At 48.3% G+C, this 20,223-nt stretch overlaps 1 protein-coding gene across 3 annotated transcripts in view; it reads left to right on the top strand.

Moving 5' to 3' along the window:
- The first annotated feature begins 469 nt into the window (after nucleotides 1–469).
- Nucleotides 470–20,223, top strand: part of ADCY5 (adenylate cyclase 5) — a 213,962-nt gene continuing 194,208 nt past the window's right edge. Inside the window, exon 1 of one of the 3 annotated variants that reach the window (XM_021270949.4) lies at nucleotides 470–2,465. In XM_021270949.4, the coding sequence (XP_021126624.4) occupies nucleotides 1,455–2,465 (1,011 nt within the window). In that variant the 5' untranslated portion in view covers nucleotides 470–1,454. Of the gene's footprint in view, nucleotides 2,466–15,087; nucleotides 15,405–15,816; nucleotides 15,854–20,223 lie in introns of those variants that run through there. The other 2 variants (XM_038181939.2, XM_072040775.1) reach the window with 2 other exon arrangements.

Below are 20,223 nucleotides of genomic sequence, written 5' to 3'. Positions count from 1 at the left end.
TTTGGGGGACCCCCCAAAATGGCGCCCCAAAGGTGTTACTGACACAGCCCCTGGCAGGGAGGGAGGCGTGAGGGCAACCTGTGGCACAGCACCTGGCAGGCCCACGCCACATCAGTGAGCATCGCCGTGATAACTGCGTGCAACTTTTGGGGGATGAAAACCCTTTTATCCGCGTGTTTGTGACGGGGGAAGAGGCCAAGAGGCAGCGCCCCGTCAGGAGGTTGGGGGGGGGGAGCTCAGGCAGCGCCTCGCCCTCCCGCGGCACCCAAAGGGTTAAACCGCCTCCCTTTCCCCCCCGCCTCCCTTCTCCCGCGTTCATTGGCGGGCCGGCCGGCGGCGGCGTCCAATGGGAGGCAGCGGCGGCGGGGGGCGCGCCAATGGGGGCCGGCGGGGGGCGGGGCGGGGGCCGGCGCGGCCGGCGCCCGGTTGAATGGGGAGTACAAAGGGGCGCGGGGCGGGCGGGCCGGGCTGTGCCGTGCCCGTCCCCGGCCCCGTCCCCAGCCCGCTCCCCGGCCCCAGCCCGGTCCCGGCCGTGCCGCTGCGGGCGGGCGAGCGTGCCGAGCCCTCCCCTCCCTGATTATTTTTTTATATTATTATTTTTCCCATTTTCCTCTATTTTTTTTTATTTTTTTTTATTATTTTTTTTATTATTTTTTTATATTTTTTTTATATTTTTTTTTCCCCAGCTCTGCCTGCTGTATGTGCATGAGCACTGCGGCTGCCGCCCGCCCTGCCGTGCCGCCGGGGCTGCTCCGGCCTCGCCTCGCCTCCCAGCGGCGGAGCAGCGCCGCCAGCAGCAGCAGCAGCACCACCACCACCACCAGCAGCAGCAGCAGCAGCAGCCGCCTCGGGCAGGCTCCCCCCGGGCAGGGCCAGGGGATGCTCCCGCCGCCCGCCGCGGCCCCGGCAGCCCGAGCCTGAGCCTGAGCCTGAGCCTGAGCCTGAGCCTGAGCCTCGCCGCCTTCCCCGCGGGGCGGCCGCCGCCCGCCCGCCCGCCCCGTGCCCGGCCCCCGGCGGCGGGTGCCCGGGGCCGGCGCGGCGCGGCGAGCTGCCATGCGGCTCCCCCGCCGAGCACCGAGCCCCCCGCGGCCGCCCCGCAGCGGCTGAGGCCGCCCTGCCCTGAGCAAGGGGTCCCCGCGTCCCCTCCGTCTCCCCCCCGGTCCCCTCCGTCGCCCCCCGGCCCTTCTCCGCCGCCCCCCGGGTGTGGAAGCAGCGGGGCTGCCGATGGAGCCAGCGCTGCCCTGAGATCCCCCCCCCGGGATGCCCCGGCTCTAGGGGACGCTGCGGAGACTTTGGGGTTTTTGGCTTTTTTTTTTTTTTTTTTCACCCCCCTCTTTTCACATCGACCTCCCCCATCTTTTTCTTTCCCTTGTTGTGTTTTGGGGTTTTGTCCCCCGCTGCTCATCCCTTTGGGTGTGGGGGAGCCCCCTGCCCGCTGCCCCTTCCCGCAGGGCATGTCCCGGTCCAACAGCGTCAGCCCCCCGGGCTTCGGTGGCCCCGCGCCCTGGGCGGGCACCGAGCAGCATCGCTCAGCCTGGGGCGAAGCAGAGGCCAGGGCCAATGGCTACTCCTACCCGCCACCCCCGAACCGGTCCTCGGGCAAGAAGGCCTCCCGCATGGCGAGCAGGTGGCGGAGCGAGGAAGACTACGAGCCCCAGGCGAGCCGGAGCCGCGGGGAGAGTGGCTGCAGGATGATGAGCTTTAGGTCCAAATCCGCCTGGCAGGAGCACGGTGACGAAAGCCGACGTCACCGGTCCCGCCACCCGCCTGGCAGTGATTCCCCCGCTGCCCCCAACAATGCCAGCCCCCGGCAGCTGGGGGAGCAGGGGGAGGTACGGCCCCGGTCTGTGGAGCTGGGGCTGGAGGAGAGACGCATCAAGGCCAAGATCGAGGAGCTTGAGGAGGACGACGGGGACGAGGGGGGCTCCGAGGCGGCCTTCTCCATGGGCAGCTGTTGCAGCAGCCTGCTGCAGATCTTCAGGTCCAAGAAGTTCCAGTCGGAGAAACTGGAGCGCCTCTATCAGCGCTACTTCTTCCGACTCAACCAGAGCAGCCTCACCATGCTCATGGCCGTGCTGGTGCTGGTCTGCGTGGTCATGCTGATCTTCCATGCTGTGCACGGCCGCTATGAGGTATCCTACGTCGTGGTGCTCTCTCTGGCCATCCTGCTGATGGTGGTGCTGTGCATGGTGTGCAACCGCAACGACTTCCACCAGGACCACATGTGGTTGGCGTGCTACTCCGTCATCCTGGTCATCCTGGCTGTGCAAGTGGTAGGGGTTCTGCTGGTGTGGCCCAGGAGCGCCTCGGAGGGCATCTGGTGGACCGTCTTCTTCATCTACAGCATCTACACGCTACTGCCCGTGCGGATGAGGGCTGCGGTCATCAGCGGGGTGGTGCTCTCCGCCATCCACCTGGCCGTCTCCCTCAAGATCAACGCGGAGGATAAGTTCCTCCTAAAGCAGGTAGGCGACCCCCCAGCCTGTTTGTTCGTGTGTGCGCTCGGCAGCCCCGACCTGCCCTGGAAGAGCGAGGACGGTGGGTTTGGCTGCCTGTCCCCAGCCCCGAGTGACCTGCTGCTCGGTGGGATGTTGTGCTGTCTGGTGGTACCCTCTACCCTTTTTTTTTTTATAGCTGTGTTTCCTCGGTACTGGTGTCTCTAAGGCTCTGAACATTTAGGAAACCTGTCCAAGGGGTTTCCAACACCCAGTGTAGCGGCACATGGCCGTCCAGCCCCCAGTGCCCTTCAGCTGTGTTTAGTGTCAACAGCTCCACACCACATGCACCTGTGGCACGGTGTCCCGCGGGCTGCCGGGTCACCAGGAAACAAACATGTGGAAAGTCTCGTGATTTCTGTCAGGTAGAGGCTATCCTCGTGTGTAACTCCAGGGGCTAAATTCACATCGGCGCAGGGCTGGCTGAGGCGTCGGGGAGCGTGCTCCAAGGAAACGTTGAATAAGCTTTTGGTTTACCAGGAAGGTGTTTGCTCTGAGATGTGCTGGAAATGTCGACGGTGAGGAAGCCCAGAGTTCATGTGCAGCTAGCAAAAAATAAAGATGTATAAAAGCAGGTGATTATTTAGCTGTGATATCATATTTAACTGGAGCAGCTCAGTTCACAGGGGCAATAAGACTACTGCTGAACGCATTACGGTGCAATTTTTAATTACCATATCTGTATAAACAACAGCAATACAAGGTGCCGCTCTTCTTTACAAAGCAAAACGAGTGGCCGTGCGGGTCATATGCTACCAGCTCAGTAGGCACCGTGGTGATCCCAGAGCCAGCGACTGAAAACACAGCAATGTGATAATCACCAGCCATCTAAGGAGCAGGGGTCTGAGCAAGCAGGAACCTGTCACAGCCAGCCTGGATGCTTGTGTGTTTGTTAGCACCAGGAGTTCGGTAGCCTACTGACCCGTCACATCACACAAAATTCAGCCTTGTGCTTGCAACACCTGCCTCGAGCCTGGCTGTGAAGTTGCTTTGAGTTTCACCGATTGCAGTGTCAGGAAAAGTTCTAGGGCTTTTTCCTCCATATCAATAAAACTCCAGTATGCTCAGGCTGTCACTACTTCCCTGCACAAAATATCCCTTGAAATCATTATTGCATTCCCCCCTGCTTGCTCCCTATTCTCTTCTCCCCCTGTCCCTGCCCAGTTAAGCCTGCTCGGACAGTTTCTGGCTTTGTTCTTAGCTTGTTACAGATATTTTTATAAACTGCACATGGCATATTTTTCTTATGCTTGATATAAATGGCTTTTTGTGCATTTCCAGCAGAGCATACACTGTAAATGGGACTGTTACTGTTTTTCTGCTTGACTTGGAAAAGTTTGCTAATGCCAGAAGTTGCTCACCGCCGCTCTGGTTCCCACAGAGCCTTGTGCATGCTCTTCCCTGCATACACTGAGACTTGTCCTCTTCAGTTCAGTATATTCAGAGACTGTGTTCTTACATAGGAAGGCAAAATCGTGATGAAGGCAAAAAGACTTAATCTGTTACAAGTTGATTTTTGAGGGTAGTGATGAGCGTATAAGGTATTGTTACAGTGGAAAGTATCGGTAACTGTATCTTAACGGGAAGCAGCCTAAATGATCGACTCCCTCGGTGGAGAATTCGGGATGATTACAGCTCAGGATCGCTAGACTGGTTCCCTCCTCCCAGCACAGCAGGTTTATTTGTAAGAGGCTGAGCACGTGAATAAATGTGAACTTGTTGAAGGTAAAAGCACGGGCAGGAGGGGATGGTGAAGCGTTCATAAATCTGTGTGCCGCAGTTGTGTTCCCTTTCGTGCCAAAACTGGGCTTTACTGCAGCTTCAGATAAGCGTTTAGTTGGTGAAGAATATCTTAGGAGTCCTCTTACTTTGTTTTCAAAGATGACGTCTCTCTCCACGTTGCACTTCTTTCTACTTACCCCAAGTGCCGGTCTCTATCTCACTGCGGTCTCCACTGGCACAGCTCTGCTGAATCCAGCGGGGCTGCACAAGGCCAAGAATCAAGATTCCTTGCACATTTGCGTATGAACGTGAGCTGCTATCTCTGGCTGATAGAAAAATCTGTTCCTACAGAGCACATTGCCTCACAGCTACGAGCAGGCCTTTCTCACTGGGGCTGCCTTTGTTGCCATGGAAATGTGGCGCGTTCAGCTCTGCCCCACTGAAGCACGTAAGCCCTATTTTTCCCTTCAGACTCATGTGGGTGAAGGTGGATGAAGGCCGGATAAAATCGAGAGGAGAGGGTTAAGTTGTTTTCAGTGGCTGCACTCCGACAGTCACATCAGCCCGGGTTTTGTGGAGCAGAAGTGGATACGAATGCATCTGTGACTGCGTGACCAGATGGTTCTTTATCCATAGCATTCGCAGGAGAAAGGCTGTTTGGGATGTGCATCCCCCAACCCCTTCTTGTCATGGCATTTTTAACCATAGTACTTCAACAAGTTATTCTTTGTGAGGGCTTGTTTTCTTTTAATCTTCTCCCAGTTGCTTCCAAGCAAGGAAAAATCAGACGTTTTATAATTCAGATCTCAAGCTGGGTGACTCTTGCATAGACTTCTGCCAGCTTTTATGAGGCTCGGGGAGCCCGTTAAAAGCCTCGCTGCTTCTCTTGAGAAAGACGGTGAAATTCTCAGTTGTCAGTCCCTTTTGGGAGAAAGGCAACTTGCTGGATTCCCTCTCTGAGGATGCACGATTTTATTTGTCTGAATGGCCTTGCTCCTAGCACTCCTGGACTTCTGTCACCAGATGTTGTGGTCTGCGGTGATGCTAGTCAGGCTGGTGTCTTTAAAGGCAGAGCCCTCCTCATCCGTTGCTTCAGGAAAGGATTAAGGCACACCACTGTTTCTGAATTGGTAAAGTGGCAGGAATAAAGGTAGCTGTGATTGTTCCCTCTCAGCTGAGCTGCTTTTCAACAATTCTGGGGTCAATGGACTTTGAAAGGCAGCTCTGGCTTCTGCCTGCTGACTGGAGGAGTCTGGGGCCTGCCTTTCAAACGAGCAGCCTGAGTACCCCTGGTGAAAGCAGCGGGTGTACGTGGTCCCTCCGTGAGTCTGACTGGGTACAGGCGATGATCCCAACTTCTTGAACTAATGTTAAACTGGAACAAAACACAACGATTAGTGTGAATTATTGCATTACTTTCAAAAGCTATCCCCTGCTGAGTGAGGGGATAAGAAGAAATTGTTTGAGAACTTACCTCCACAGACTGCTGCTGGAAGCAGAGCATACTGAATGTCTGACACTCCTACAACGACAAATCTTGATCACTTAAAAGTTTTTGTGTACCTGGGATCAATTAATTCCAGAAGGACTGGGTTTGGATTCACTGGGGAGGGGATGACTGCATTTGTCTTCAGCTTTGTGTCCTTGCGTTATTTTGGGAAGGATGGGGGTTACAAATGTGTTTCAGTGCACACTGGTCTGCCTTCCCCTCTGTATTCACACAGTATCTTTTTTAGACTTTTCCATGTGGTGGTTGTGATACGTTTCTGGGCTCTGGAAGTAGTCAACTCCAAGATTCATGTGAGAAGTAAATGCCAATAAAACTGTCAAATACTTACCTGAGAAGGAAACACACTATTTGTCAATAAATTGTCTTGTATTCACAACAAAGCTGATAATGAGGTTTGTTCCACCTTCCAGAAGAAACAGACCACCTAACTAACACACAAAATCTGCACAGACACACGGGGGGAACTAGCAGTGTATGGGTCACAGATGCTTCACTGCCGTCATGTGAGTGGACCAGTTGCCCTCAAGGCAGCAGGTCTTGAGAAAGCCCTGGCATTTCTGTCAGGCTATGGGCGAAGGGACAGGGAGTTTCACAACGGAGTTTGTTGGGCTCTGAATCAGAGTTGAAAAGGGATGGGGATGGTGTGTGGGAGGGATGGGGGACCAGGAGTGAAGGATAAGAATGCAATATACAAACATCAAACAAACCTGTGGACTGAGGTTAGATTTATTCCTGTTTTCCCATCCAAACCTGTTCTATTGTAACTTTTTGAGGTTCCTTGTTCAAGGATACAGTTAAGGCTTTGTAGTTTATTAACTCAGTGTGAGTGGGTGACTGTTAAGGTACCACAAAAACAGAAGACTGGGAAAGATGTATACAAGATTTTTTTGGGTGTGTGTTTTTTGGGTGTTTTTTGTTTTTTTTTTGGTCTTGTGTTTGTAACCTCACTGAAAGAGCAACTGAAAACCTCAGTTCTCTTTCCTCTCCGAATACTGCTGCAAACCTTCTGCAAAGGCTTTCTAATAGCACAGTTGTCTGCAGCTGCCCCAGCACACGGCTCTTGTTTTTGGCACTCCAATTCAAGGCTCCTGATGTTGAGCTCCTTGTTGCTCGGTCCCTTTCCATACGCCTCCATCATAACAACATTACATGAGTACTCCTCATCCTTCACTTCTGAGAACTGTGTATGTGTTGGCCTTCCTCCATGGCAGTCCATGTTAATGATACACGATTGATCCACAGCTGCACAGTGGCTCTCGAAAGTGTGGTGTTTCAGTTTAACCATTTCTAGGAAGATGGTATGAAAATGTGTCTATTTCCTTTCCCTAGATAAACTGTCACTTCAGCAGAGCTAAAAACATCTTACTGTAATAGGGTATTGACTTCTGGATATCTTCTAGCATCTCGTAAAGATGCTTTTTAGATGCAATTCAAATGGCATTCGATGAGAAGCTAGTCACATAGCAGGAGAAGTAGTACTGCGTGTTCCAACTGAGCTGCAGCATGCGTGAGATATGTAGATAATGACTGATTTTGAGACTAACAGATTCTCAGAAGTGTTACCAAGTCACTGTATTGCATTTTTGTTGTCTTCTAGTGGCATTTATTCACAAAGGAGGAGAAATGTGCTACCTGAAATGCAGGTAGATCTGTTTGTCACTTTTTTTTTAACAGTTTCATACTGCTCTTTTACTTTTGTTTGCCTGGAAAATAAATTTGAGTAATGCTTATTTAGGATGTGATCTTACCGTGTGCCTCGCAGCACTTAATGTCCTGTTCTGCATAAACACAGCAGAGCTGCTCGTGCGGGGAGATGTGCTCCGGCAGCACTCACAGCTGAAGGCTGACTGAGCCGCGCTTGGACTGAACTCAGTAAAAATTGACCATTTGAGGCCTTTAGGTCAGGAAAAAAATGACAACCTGAAACATTCAGTAGCTGTTGCATTGATAATTGCCTTCCCTAGTGTAATTTGCTAACAGAGGTAATTAATTTAATCCCTGAGGTATTGTATATCAATTAGTCTTTATTAGGAATATTGTTGGTATCTCTTGGGAATGACTGTGTTGCTTGAGGTTTATAGAGGCATGTCTGCTTGTCTTATCTTCTAAATTACCCTGTGGTCCTGCCACCTCCTAATCTTCTTCCTGGGCTTCATTCCTCTCCTTCCCACCACCCTAATTTTTTTTTCGTTTCACTGTATCGTTCCCTGACACCCGTAACTGCTCACGTAACAGTGTTTACCGAGGGCCATGTGTCTAATTTTTCTGCATTCCTGGTAGGTTCGTTGTCTCAGTAAACTGACCCATTCAACTCGTTTTTCTTGGCCCTGTGGTAGCAGTTGCAGTCCCATGGCTGGCCTGGAACTTGCGAGTTGAATACGAAACTCAGTGGGGGAGGATTTGGGTGCCTTGCTGTGCCAGGTGCGCTAATGCTGGCAAAAGGCTTGTCCTGCTGAGCATCTGATGGGCTGGAAAAGGCAGGGTGTGCTAATTCTGTTTCCTTCTGGAGAGGCAAAGATGTTTCAGCAAAATGTCAGCAGGTTTCATCGAGGTGCAGGAGGCAGAAGGACGGCTTTGGGTGCTGTAACCCCACAGCGTGGCTGTTGTCTTGACCTCACGCATCCTGGGCTGGGGGCTTTGGTTTGAGCCACGCGTGACCCTGTCCTCTGTCACAGACCTGTTTGAGTCAGGACCTCTTATTGACGTGGTCTTTTGTTACTAACTGCATTCAGGTGATTTATAAATATCCTTACGGTGCTGCTGAGTTCCAGGCTGGAAGAGGACTGGGACTCTGCCCAGCTGCAATGTGAACTTTGGGCACCAGACAGCTCTCCAAATGCGCTCTCTCTCTCAGTTTGGGTTTGATTAGCTAATCTTTCAGTCATGCACCACAGCTCCCTTGGAATCTTTTAGGAAAACTGAAACATTTGCTAACTTTTTTGGCCATTTCAGTAGTGGGAACAGTTACGGTCTTTTGGGAATAGCTGGGTTTGTTTTTGCATTTTGCTAGTGGGTATTACTCTCATCCTCTCATCAAACCAAAAGACCTTTTCTTCTGTCCTGGCACAAGATACAATGAAAAAAATCTTCAGCAGCAGCTGAAACATCTAGAGGAAAAAAATCAAAATTATTTTGACAGCAGCTTCCATGTGTGTGGTAAAGTGGTCTACCCTATAGAATTTGGTTGCTTCTAAGTGAGAACCTGTGCTTTGAAATGTGCCTGTCCTCTTTTTTTTTCTTCTTTCTTTCTTTCTTTCTTTCTTTCTTTCTTTCTTTCTTTCTTTCTTTCTTTCTTTCTTTCTTTCTTTCTTTCTTTCTTTCTTTCTTTCTTTCTTTCTTTCTTTCTTTCTTTCTTTCTTTCTTTCTTTCTTTCTTTCTTTTTGTTCGCTGTGCAGGTGGGTGCGGTTCAGAGAAAATACCCGCTTTTGTTTGGGGAGGTGGAAGACAGGGCTCCAAGTTTTGCTACCCTTGGGCAAGGTTTATCTTGCCGTCTGCTTTATACTGTAGGATTTACATGGCACCTTGCAAGGATAATATGTACCCAGAAAACACAGTGCAGACGGAGCTAGAGCGCAGCAGTCTCCCCCCAGCCTTATAGCTGCTCTGAGATTTCAGGATGTGTTATATGGCTTTTTTTCATGGCCTGCAGTGGTAGGATAGTGACAACGTGTGTGTTTGTGAGGAATGCAAAAATTCACAGCTTCTGGGAAGTGGGTGGGGTTCCTGTGTAGCTGCTGAGTGACTTTTTTTCATCTCCTGTGAGTCCTGGGTTTTGATGTGGGATGCACTCAGTGTTAGCTCCTTTACTCCTTCTGAAGTCTAGCCTAGCGATCCTAGCTTGTGATATCTTGCATCCAGGGGATGCTCTTTCTTCTTTTTGTTTTTAAATTGATGATACTTTAAGAAAAACCTTTTTTGTCTTTACCCGAGATGTATCCTCCTCCTGCCAGGAGTTTAAATTGATTCATTATTATGGAGTCCTTAGGCTAGGTAAAAACCCAAGGGGAAATCTCATGTGAATGAAAAAACACAACCCCAAAGATATTAAAAAGGATAATCTAGTTATGAGGGGGTGTGAGAAAGAGACAAGAATTTTAATATTTGTCTCCTGACCTCCAAGATGTTCTCACCTTATCGTAGAAAAGCTTGAGGTTTCGAGTACTTAATGAGATCACACATAAAATGGCTGTCAGGCCAAGACAAGAGGCAAAACGCTTTTTAGCACCTGCGACTGGACCACTCCCAAGAAAATCTGTACTTGATGTTTTATGATGTTGACGAGCTGCCAGCCTCGCTGCTGGCAGGTAGAGGAATGGCATTGCTGATCAGATCTGCAGCAGAACCTAGCATGGGTTGGTCTTGCTCTGATACTGGGAGCAGTGGACTGAGCACAATTTAAAGCTCTGCCTTTAGCTTCTGGTTTCCAGCTTGTGTTTGATGATGTGGGAAGCCCTTCTTTCTTCAAAAGCCTGGTGGTTAGACAAGTTTGAGAACTGTTTCAGCCAGACACATTTAGTTTTGCACTGCAAAGGTGATGCATTTACAAGTGAATTTAGAAGAATTCATGGGCAGCTTTGGCATCACCAACAGTATCACTCCTAGTGCCAGGCTTGGCTTGCTGATGAAGAGTAAGATTTTCCTTTCAATGTTAGCTGTAGAACGCTTTGTTGTATCATCATGCTTCGTTCTGCAAATAAAATGTTTGTGTGTGCTTCTCCTCATATCCATCATAAGTGATTAATGCAATTGCGATGCATCTTTTGCTCTCTTCCCTAGACATCAAGAACACAAATCACGTTTGTGTGTTTAAGATGTTATCTGGACTGTCTGTAGCAAATAGCATCAGGCAAATCCAGTGTGCGCTGTATGGTCAAAGTTTTATGGCTTCTCCTGCTGCATAGCAGCAGAGATGCCAGAAGAGAAGTGTGTTTCAAAGCATCCTCAGTCCTGCCCTGGTTTTCTTCCCTGTCGTCTTTAGCCAGACTGATTCTTCTGCAGTTCGATGGCTTTCCAGGCGAAATGCTGAACTTTCGCATCTCTTCATGAAAAGTTTTATGCATCCATGCAACGCCTATAAAAGTTTTTACTGCGAATTGGGCTTTTATGGCACTGCAGTGCTTAGCTGCCATGCTCCCTCCTCCTGGGAAACTTTACTTCTGGGGAGTTGAGTTGAGGATTAAAGCTGCACTACTGATTTAACATACACATTCCACTAGTATCAGAGTGCATCTTTGTAGACAGTAAACAAAGGACTGTGCTGATGCAACAGAGGAGAAATATAAATGCAGAAAGTTGCTTTCCCCCCCCCCCCAGACATTAGAAATTGATCTCTTAAAGCAGCAAATTACGCAAACTGTTTATTCCTTAAACACGTTTGCAGCTTGTATAAGACATTCTGTCTCACTTCATAGTCAAAAGAAAAGGCTATGACATTGCTTGCAAGAATCTGTCATAAAACATTTCTAATACAGACAGTTCCCTGGCTGCGTTCTCCCCTTTAGAAAAAGCCGTGGCTCCTTCCCTTTATTCCCTTCTCTAGACTAAATGTTACTAGCACTGATTTCTGTGTACCTCAGACACTGGAAACTGAATTCTTAGAGCTAGCACTGTGGTAAGGGACTACTCAAATCAGTATTTCTAAAAACAGTAGTTTGCCAGTCAGCCCACAGATGACAGAGCTGCTCAGACATGCTTGCTGAGTGATGAATTCTTTCCATTTGCTGGGAGGTACCCGACAGCAGCTTTGTCTGTGTTCTTGCTTAATGTATGGGGATTTATGCACAGAATTACACAAATGGGTGGACCAAGGAATACATTATTAATGAAGATGTTTCCAACTGAATGGGATTGCTTTTTTTTTCAGGCAGGTGGTTACTAGTAATCTCACAGAGGAAAGGAAGCGATGCTGTGTGGTGCCTGCAAAGGAAGATGCTATGCAGTGCGGTGGGAGACTGTGTAATTAAAATGTCATTCTAGCTCTTTAAAAGCTAACTGCAGTCTTTAAAACCATTAAGCAGGAGGGAGGTTACTAGTGTGGGAATGGCTTTTCTGCAGTGAGCTCGCTGATGGCGAGGCCAGGAAGGACTACCGATGGCTCTCAGTGCAGCTCGGTGACTGATTCTTCTCTTACGCTTACTGACTTCTGTTCAGATGGCATGGAAAATCGTTTTAATGCAGAACACACAGTATTTGCCAGCTGAAAAAGGAATCAGCAAGTCTCTGAACTGAAGGTGAACCGAACCTCTGCTTCCCCCACCTCAGTAGGACAGGTTTATAACGCCCTGTGGTGGAACATACTGGGGGGATTTTCCTGCTTCGGGTGGCATCGCCTGCCTGAAACATAACACAGATGGTCGTGTTAGTTTGTGAAGGGGCTCTGACATCATGCCCAGATTTCATACTGGGTAATTACGTTCTTGCCTTTGTAACTGTTGTTGAATATGGCATTTTTCTTTGCTCCTTTTCTGTTCTTGACTCTTTAACAGTACATGAAAGCACCGTCACGTAGCTACTGCTCATATGTGGGGTTTACTACTGTATCTGAGAAATTTGCAAGGTTGTAGAAAAGCCAGAATAAAATGAGGGACTAGAGCTCAGGCTTGTGTCTTCTTAGTCATGTTAGTGTGCTGGAGCAAGTGCCATCCCACTGCTATGACAGATGCACTGACAGTTTTTGAAAGCTGCAGAACTGGAGATGATATGGTTGAAGGATGCCTCTGGAGGTCAGCTACACCATCCCAATCCACCAAGACAAGACTAAGTCAGCCTAAACTGCTTGTGACAGGTACTAATCACATATTCATCCAAAAAACACCCATCCTTTGTATCCATGCTTCTTGGAGTCACAAAGGTGCCGATATGCTTTTTTGTCTTTGTGCCTGTTTTAAGCAAACAAGCATGCACAGCCCTGCGTAGGATTTGATGAGCAGGTTGTAGAGATGCCCATGACCGTAACTCTGTGGCTGCTCTTAGCTGAAACTGGCTCTTAGCTTCCTTGTTTCACTTTCTTTAGTTCCCACCCCACCCCAAGCCTGCTGCTCTCTCTCTTTGTCACAAATGGTACATGTTTATGACATCTGGCACATAAATGAGGTGGTCCTGAAAGTGCTGCAATGCCAGCAAAAAGCTTGATGCTCAGCTCCTCTCACAGGTGGCTTCCCTTTCATCCTGTAGTCCTCCTCAGCTGGTGGAGCAGGCATCCTTAGTTAACTACGTTCCTGACCTGTTAGCACTTCAAGGCTGCTCCAGGGGCTCTTAGGAGTGTGTGCCTTTTGCAGCCACAGTCGAAATGGCTGTGAACACATACTTGAGGAAGTATTTCCTGAAAATGTTTTCATCTCTAATTGGATACAGTTTGGAGACTGCAATTTTCCCTTCTAAAATAATGTAGATAATGATTATCTGGCTGCAGTCATGACACTGAAGGTTTGTCCAAGTAGTGATTCCCCGGAAAAGTAGCCGTAGGTGGATTAGTTAAGCCACAAAAAAATACTACATGGAAACTGTTGTCCACTGCTGAAATCACCTTATTCAACTACTGTAGATGCAAATGGACCCAGTTAATTTAATTCACTTCCAGAGGGAATGCAAACTAAATAAAGTCACGCTCGTTAAGAGGAGTGTTCACACAGGTTTAAATAATCTTCTTCAATTTATTTTGATGAACTTTTCTGAGCAGACAAATCTTTACCATAATTTCTCCAGGGTAAGACTGGAGCTTGTATAAGGCAGGAGTGCTTAATAATATTGGTTTAGAAAACGGAATATATGAGTGGTTAGAAGAGTGTCGCCCTCTGTGCTTGCCCCTTGGTGTGCGATCCCAGGTTGCTAAACCATGAAGTGGCAGCCGGTGATGCTGTTCTGGGTCCCACTTTGGAGAAGCTCCCCTGGTTTCCATGAGCTCTTCCTCTGTTTAAGCGACTTACAGCCCTGCACGCACTGTTCACCCAGTGCCTTGCTGTGTATCTGCTTCGTGTAAAACCTCAGGGGCTGACAGCCCCCCCTGCCAAACCTGGGGCTGGGTGGAGAAGTGTTGTACTCCATTCAGGTGGGTAGCACGGTAACTTTGGCTTGGTGGCCAGTGGGTCAGGATGGAGTGGGAGAAAGTAAAAAAAAAATGTGGAAAATTTGGAAATAAATTTGACATTATCCTTTCAGTGGAGAGGAAAAAGCCTGAAAGGCGCCTTCTGCACAAGCAGGGGTCTTAGGTAGACCTGCAGTTTCCTGGGCTGAGTTAAAGAGCTTTTGAAGCTTAATGGCCAGGCTACCTCCTCCTCCCTCTGTTACTGCCTGTCCCTGCCAGATCTAATAGGAATCTTACCTCTGTTCTAACCATACCCGAAATCCTTATTGCCTTGTCTAGTTTGTATTTGGCACCAGAAGAAATGAATGAGAATCTAAATGTGTTCTGCCAGCCACCAAAAATACCTTTTTCCCTCTGGCTGCTTGGGAATTGCCTTAAACTCCCCTCAGGGCTTTTCTGTATGAAGGGACAGCTGGCGTAGAACAATAGTGACTGATTTACACTGATCAGTCTTCACCTTTCTGAAAGGCATCTGTCTTACACCAGCCACCCTGCCGTGCACACCTTTCAGAGGGGTGCTGGTGGGAGATGTCTGCAGTGCCTCCAGTCTCTCCCCAGCCTGACTCCTTTGTAGGTCCCAGGGAAAAACAATAATAGAAAAATAAAAAGGAAAGAAGAAACACTGTAAAAACTTAGTGGTGAGAGGTGCATTTTCCTCTTCTTCACCCACGTGGTAAAGGATTACTGAGATTTGGGTCTTGCAGAGTTTTGGTTGCATGTCCTGTAGCAGCAGTGCTTGACAAAAAGACTGTCAAACTCAGTAACTGAGACATTTTTGCCCCCATCCTAGTTTCAGCTCAACTCACCTGAACTTTATTTAGTCCATTTACTTAGTTTAGTCCATTACCTCCACTAAAACAGTCTGGGAGGTGCACATATGCACCTGAGCTGGCAGAATGGCAGCTGGGCATCACGTAGTGAGAAAGTGATGTCAAGGAGGCAGGAGCAGACACAGATGCAGCTGAAGAACAACTAGTTGAAAGTTTCCTCTTCAGTCTCTAATAAATTTCAGTGGATAATTTTATGGAAAAAAAAAAAAAGACTCTGCTCCAATTCCCTCCATTTTGCTTTGGTAGGAATCAAGTGTGTGGTTGAGAGCATGACCCAACAAGCACTGTTTTGGAAGCCTCACCTCCTGCATGGGATTAGAGTAGTGCCTGCTCCCTTGCATTTCATGTGAGGGCAATTAGTGCACGTGCATGGCAATTAGTGCTGCAAATGAAGTCGACACTGCTGTATTCTGCCTCTTTAATGGCTTGCTTTCCTCCTCTGCCAAAAGAGCAACCAGGCAGTCTCAAAGGAACCTGCTGCCTTCTGATATTTAATTTGCTTCAGGCTTACCTTGGCATCTGTCTCTTTCTTCTGCTGCCCAGCCTAGCCCACCTGCCTGTTCCTGCTACCAGAGCTGGAGAGAAGCACTACACGTTTCTGGAAAATCAGGCTGTGACTTGCACACCATGCTGCAGTCCTCCAGCCCTGTCTCTCCCTGGCGTGCTTTGTCATTCCCCATTTCTGGCCTGTTCTCAGCACAACGCTGGGGTGGTTTCTGATGAGCTGCACTGGAAGTGGCGTCACTGAGCAGACAAACATGCAGGTGGGAAGTTGCAGAGCAATTCGCCTCTTTTTCTTCTAGGTATCATGGTGAGGAGGACCTTAAATTACATGTGGCATGCAGTGTTCATTTGTGACAACATGGTACTGACTGAAGTGTACATATCCTACAGTATAGCTGGATCGTATACAAACTCTATGTATACCCATCTGTGTCTTAACTGGAATATTAAGTGCTCCAAAAAAGTTTTAAAACAAGAAGCTGGATGGGAAAAGGTCTGGCAAATAAACACGTGGATGGGTACTCAACAACTATAAGAAAAACTGAGGGTTAAAATACTAGAAGAGACCTCTCCAGCTGCTGACAGTGGGAGGAGGGTACAGGAGCACAGGTGGAGCACATTAATTTGATCAGGGTGTTTTGGTGTAGGCCTCCTTGTATGGCTTTCCTTATTGCAGCAGAGCACCTTGCAACATGGACCACACATGCAGGTTTGTTTTCTGAATGCCTTACAAGTGATATCTGCACAGTGACTCCTAATATGTCTCTTAATAGGGAGCTGGTAGTTTATGAAACATTTTTTAGGTGGAAGTAGTTTTTTCACAGGGCAGGATTGCTCTTTGGCAGGAGTGTGGAATAATCAGCTTTACTCTTGAGTGAATGCTGTGGGCAAGAAGGAAAAGGTTGGCATTAGTCCCTCCAAAAGAAAAATTACCTCAGAGGACCCCTCCACTGAGGATGGCACACTGGGCTAATGGTGCTGCCTTGGGAGCCTTTTTCTTCTGCTCCACAGATCGTGGAGACAGCTCAAGTGTGGGCCAGTGTTTCTTTCTAAGTAGAACTTGCCTGCACAGGACAACAGGCAAGCTGGTGCTTTCTAGATAATGCGGGTCAAGTGCTGCTCTGCTGAGGAGATGGGGAGGATTTTATTTAGCTAGTGGTAATACACAAGTTATTTGTGTATTACCTAACCCTCTTGTGCTGAGAACTTGCACTTTTTTTTCTGTTGTTTCTTTAACAGAAGTGTGAATCAAGTCATGATTTTATGTCCTCAGGACCAGTGGCTTAGGTGATTAAAGGTGGGGAGCTCACAAGGGTGTGCAGGCCCCATCACTGTGGCTGCCCTCAAGGCCAGCTCCAAAACTGAAAAGCAACTGCCAGATGCACCCGGTGACTTTTGGGAGCAATGGGGACAGGCAGACAGAAACTGTGTATAGACAGGACTGTATATCCCTGCTCTATGAAGTCGTGAACATATGGAGCAGACAGTTGTTTGGGAGGTCTTGGTGGGTGGAATATTAACCACGGTGAAAACAATACCAGAGGAGCACATGCATCCACCCTGGCACTTTGCATGCATGTCGTCATGGAATTTCCAAAGAGGGCCCTAAACAAAACTGCATTATAGGGGAACAATAACGCATTGTCAGCAGTGGCCGAGGATGCTGGGCTGGCACCTCTTTCCGTAACTGTGCCCTGAACTGCTTCTTGTTCACAGTGTTTCTGGGGCTGTTGCATGCACAGCTGTATGTTCATGATTTCGGGCCTGATCCAAGGTTTGTGTTCAGGTTTGATCAAGGTTTGACCAGCCCCTTGAGCAGGCAGAACCCCCTCAAAGCTGGGGTGCTCAAGGAGCGTGGTGAGAACAGTGATCTGATCCTCCTGGATGGGCTCTGTCTCGATCATAGTGGGGACATTGTACCACATCAGAGTGGGTTTTGGTACACATGGAGTGTTTGATACTTGTCACAGTGAACCCATGGGATAGCAGGCTTGACCCAGATAGTTTTACAGCACAAAAGAAATGCTTATGGTTTCCTGAGGTCCTTTCCAGTCTCAATATCTGGGGAGGAGGATATGGTCTGAAGAAGTGATCATCTTGAATTGATTAATCTGTCAGTGTCCCTGACTGCTCTTTCATGTAGTGCCTAGGCACTCAACATGGGATACCTCAGGCATCTGGAAGCTGAGTTAGGTACAGGCTCCTAAGTGGGTCTTGTGTGATTAGGTTTCTAAAATCACCCTAAACCACATTTTTCATTGACCAAGCAGTGTGAGAGCTTCCTCGTGCCTCAAGTCACTTCTACAGAATAAATAACAGTCCTGTGGATTTCTTTATTTGGTCAAGCTTTCAGAGGTAGCTGCTCTTGAATAGGCATAAGCTGCCTGACCAATTGCACGTACCCCAGCAGGCCGATTACTTATGTGATCAGCAGTGCAAACAGGTGTGGTAATGCAGAAAGGATCCTCACAGAGCCTTTGGCTAGACTCTGAACAGCACACTTGTGCTGGGAAGGAAAGATAGAGTATACTCAGAGGCTAGGTGTCTGTCAGGTTTTGTTAAAACATATAAATATTCCAAATGGGAATACAGCTTTGAATTTGAATGCTCAGAGAGCAAAAGTGAAAAAGCTCCTTGTAAAAATGCTTTGTGTGTTGGCCTGAAGAGGAAGGGCATGGTCTGTGTTGTGCAGATGAAAGGCAAGCACCGAGGGATGCTAACGGTTGGGTTCCAGCTTCTTTGTTGAACAGGTTACAGCTTCTTTATTGAATTCTGTGCTCGCAGTCCTGCCTGCCTGTTTTCTTTGCTTCTCCACATGCCTTTTGCGCCAGCCACGGCAAGAGAATGGTGTTGGCAGCGTGGTGTTGAGAGAAGGTGGGCTGTTCTATGGGATCTGGGGAGTTAGCCTGCAGGACCTTGGGGAGGGTTGGACTGAAAATGGACTGTGAAGGAGAGCCTGTGTGTGAGGAGAGAGCAGGCAAGGTGACGGAGGTGTCTTGTGGGCCCCTAGGGAGGTGGTGGGGACAGAAGGCTGGAAATAAAACCAGGAAGATCAGTGGGATGGGGCCTGGAGATGAGGAGAGGCAGCTGTGAGACATCACTTGCGGTTGTTATTTTTTGGTGTAAATTTGTTGTTATTTTGAAAGCAAGGATTGCTTTAGATCTGTACCAGTATTGTTACATAGGCCAGACCAACCACTTCTTAAATTTTCTCCTCTCTCTTGAACAAAGAAAACATTACAAAGAACTTGCAATTAAAATGAATTGTGAAGTGTTATTTGGTGCCTGCTGAGCAAAATATCATGAGCTAGCTGAATTAGCAGTCTGGGAGTGTGCTGTGTAGGATGCAGTGAAGCACAGAGCCTCGGCTGTAGCAAAGAGATGGGGCACCAAATGCTCCAAGTTCGCCCAGGCTCTGCTGCTGCCTTGGAAGTGGATATATGGCAACAGGCTGGTAGGTAATGGTTGCTTAAAAGTGGCTGAAGGGGACTGCAAAGAAGAGGGGGAGGAGAGAACAAGGGGTTGAAAGAAGTAAAGACAGACTCTGAAGGTGAGACCCAGAATATCTTGCCATGTATCTTACATAGGGGATAACGCTTTACTTAAGTTTTTTGGTGTGTACATGTTGGTCCCCTCTTTCACGTGCGGCTTGTCCATAACAAACAGTTCTCAGCTGGGACTGACAATAGAAAAATTGTAGGAAACTTTCACCAAACAACTCACTGGTAGGTCTGCCTCCTGTTTTGTTCCTGAGCTTCTCTGTTTTAAAGGAACCAGCTGCTGTGTAGCTGTAAACATAGCAGACTTTGCTAGCAAGTTTTATCTTTGGAGGGTCCGCATCGATCCAATGCAAACTGCTGCCAGGCTCCTTTGTCCTGCCTCCACATTACCACCACCACTCCTTCCAGGCTCAACTAAGTCTGCGGGTCACAGCTTCCCACCACGTGGGGATGGTGTGGTGCCCACGCAGAATGGCTGGAGGCAGACAGCCGTGAGGAATGGAAGGATGGAAGAAGCTGGTGTGTCCCACCATCCCGCGGGATGTTAGTGTGGCTCTGCTGTTGAAGCAGGCTCAGCAGCTGAGTGGGTGCATTTCAGTTTCCCTTTGCAGGATGTTTTACAGGGTCTGCTCATCAGGCGATCTTATCTTCATCAAGCAAAGCAGAGCACGGTGCACAATCCTACTTGTCTCTGTGTGCCTTTTGCAGTGGCACAGGTCATCAGTTAAGTGAAGTGGTCTTCCTAGGGGATGGGGTTTTATGTTATAAGCATATCCTAATGTTGGACATCTTTTGATGTTGCATATGGTTATGCTTTTATTGAAGGAATGCTTTACTTTTCAGAGCTTCTTCCACAAGGGAAATGTGTAGGCTGACAGGGCTAGATGGAGAGATGCTGAGGACTGAAGGAGTAAAAACTTTGTTCATTACTGCAGGGAACACTGAGCGGGGTTGCTGGAGGAAGTGCTGATTGTGGGTATGCTGTACCAGATGCAATTGCTCCTTAGCAGAAGAGAAATCTTCTGGCTTGGTTTAATGCATGGTATGATCCTTTATAGCCAGGCACAGCTACCGAAAGAAGCATTTGTTGTGGCAACAGAGTTATTTTTGTGGCACATGGATGCCCAAAGCTGGGAACTGACAGGATTTGAAATTACCTGGGGAAGGGGAAGGGAAGAGGACACTTGTAAACGGTGCAGGGGAAGGCAGGGCATGTAGCAAGCTGATGAGTGCTTGTGGGGTGAAATTGTGTGTGAGTTCAGTACGGGTGAAACAGGCCAGAGCACAGCTCTTGAAGGGCTTATTTCTGGTTTAATGCATCCAATAAATGTGCCCTGAGCTGGACCTCATTGGAGTAAAAGAGGAGAAAGCAGTCAGCACATCTGCTGGTAACCAACTGTCCAGATCTCAGGGCTGACAGCCTGTGGGGCCCAAGTCATGCTTGGGAGATGTTTTTAATCTCTCATCTCTAGCAACGCAATTTATCAATATCATCTTTGTTAAACCGATGAGGAAATTAATGCATGTTTATAGGGACCACACCACAAGTGATACGAGGAGCAGCTAGTTAATGTTTAGC

The sequence above is a fragment of the Anas platyrhynchos genome, chromosome 7 (assembly GCF_047663525.1).
Source record: "Anas platyrhynchos isolate ZD024472 breed Pekin duck chromosome 7, IASCAAS_PekinDuck_T2T, whole genome shotgun sequence".
NCBI lineage: Eukaryota > Metazoa > Chordata > Aves > Anseriformes > Anatidae > Anas > Anas platyrhynchos.
The sequence above is the reverse complement of the archived record's forward strand: the minus strand, read 5'-3'. Positions and strand labels throughout refer to the sequence as shown.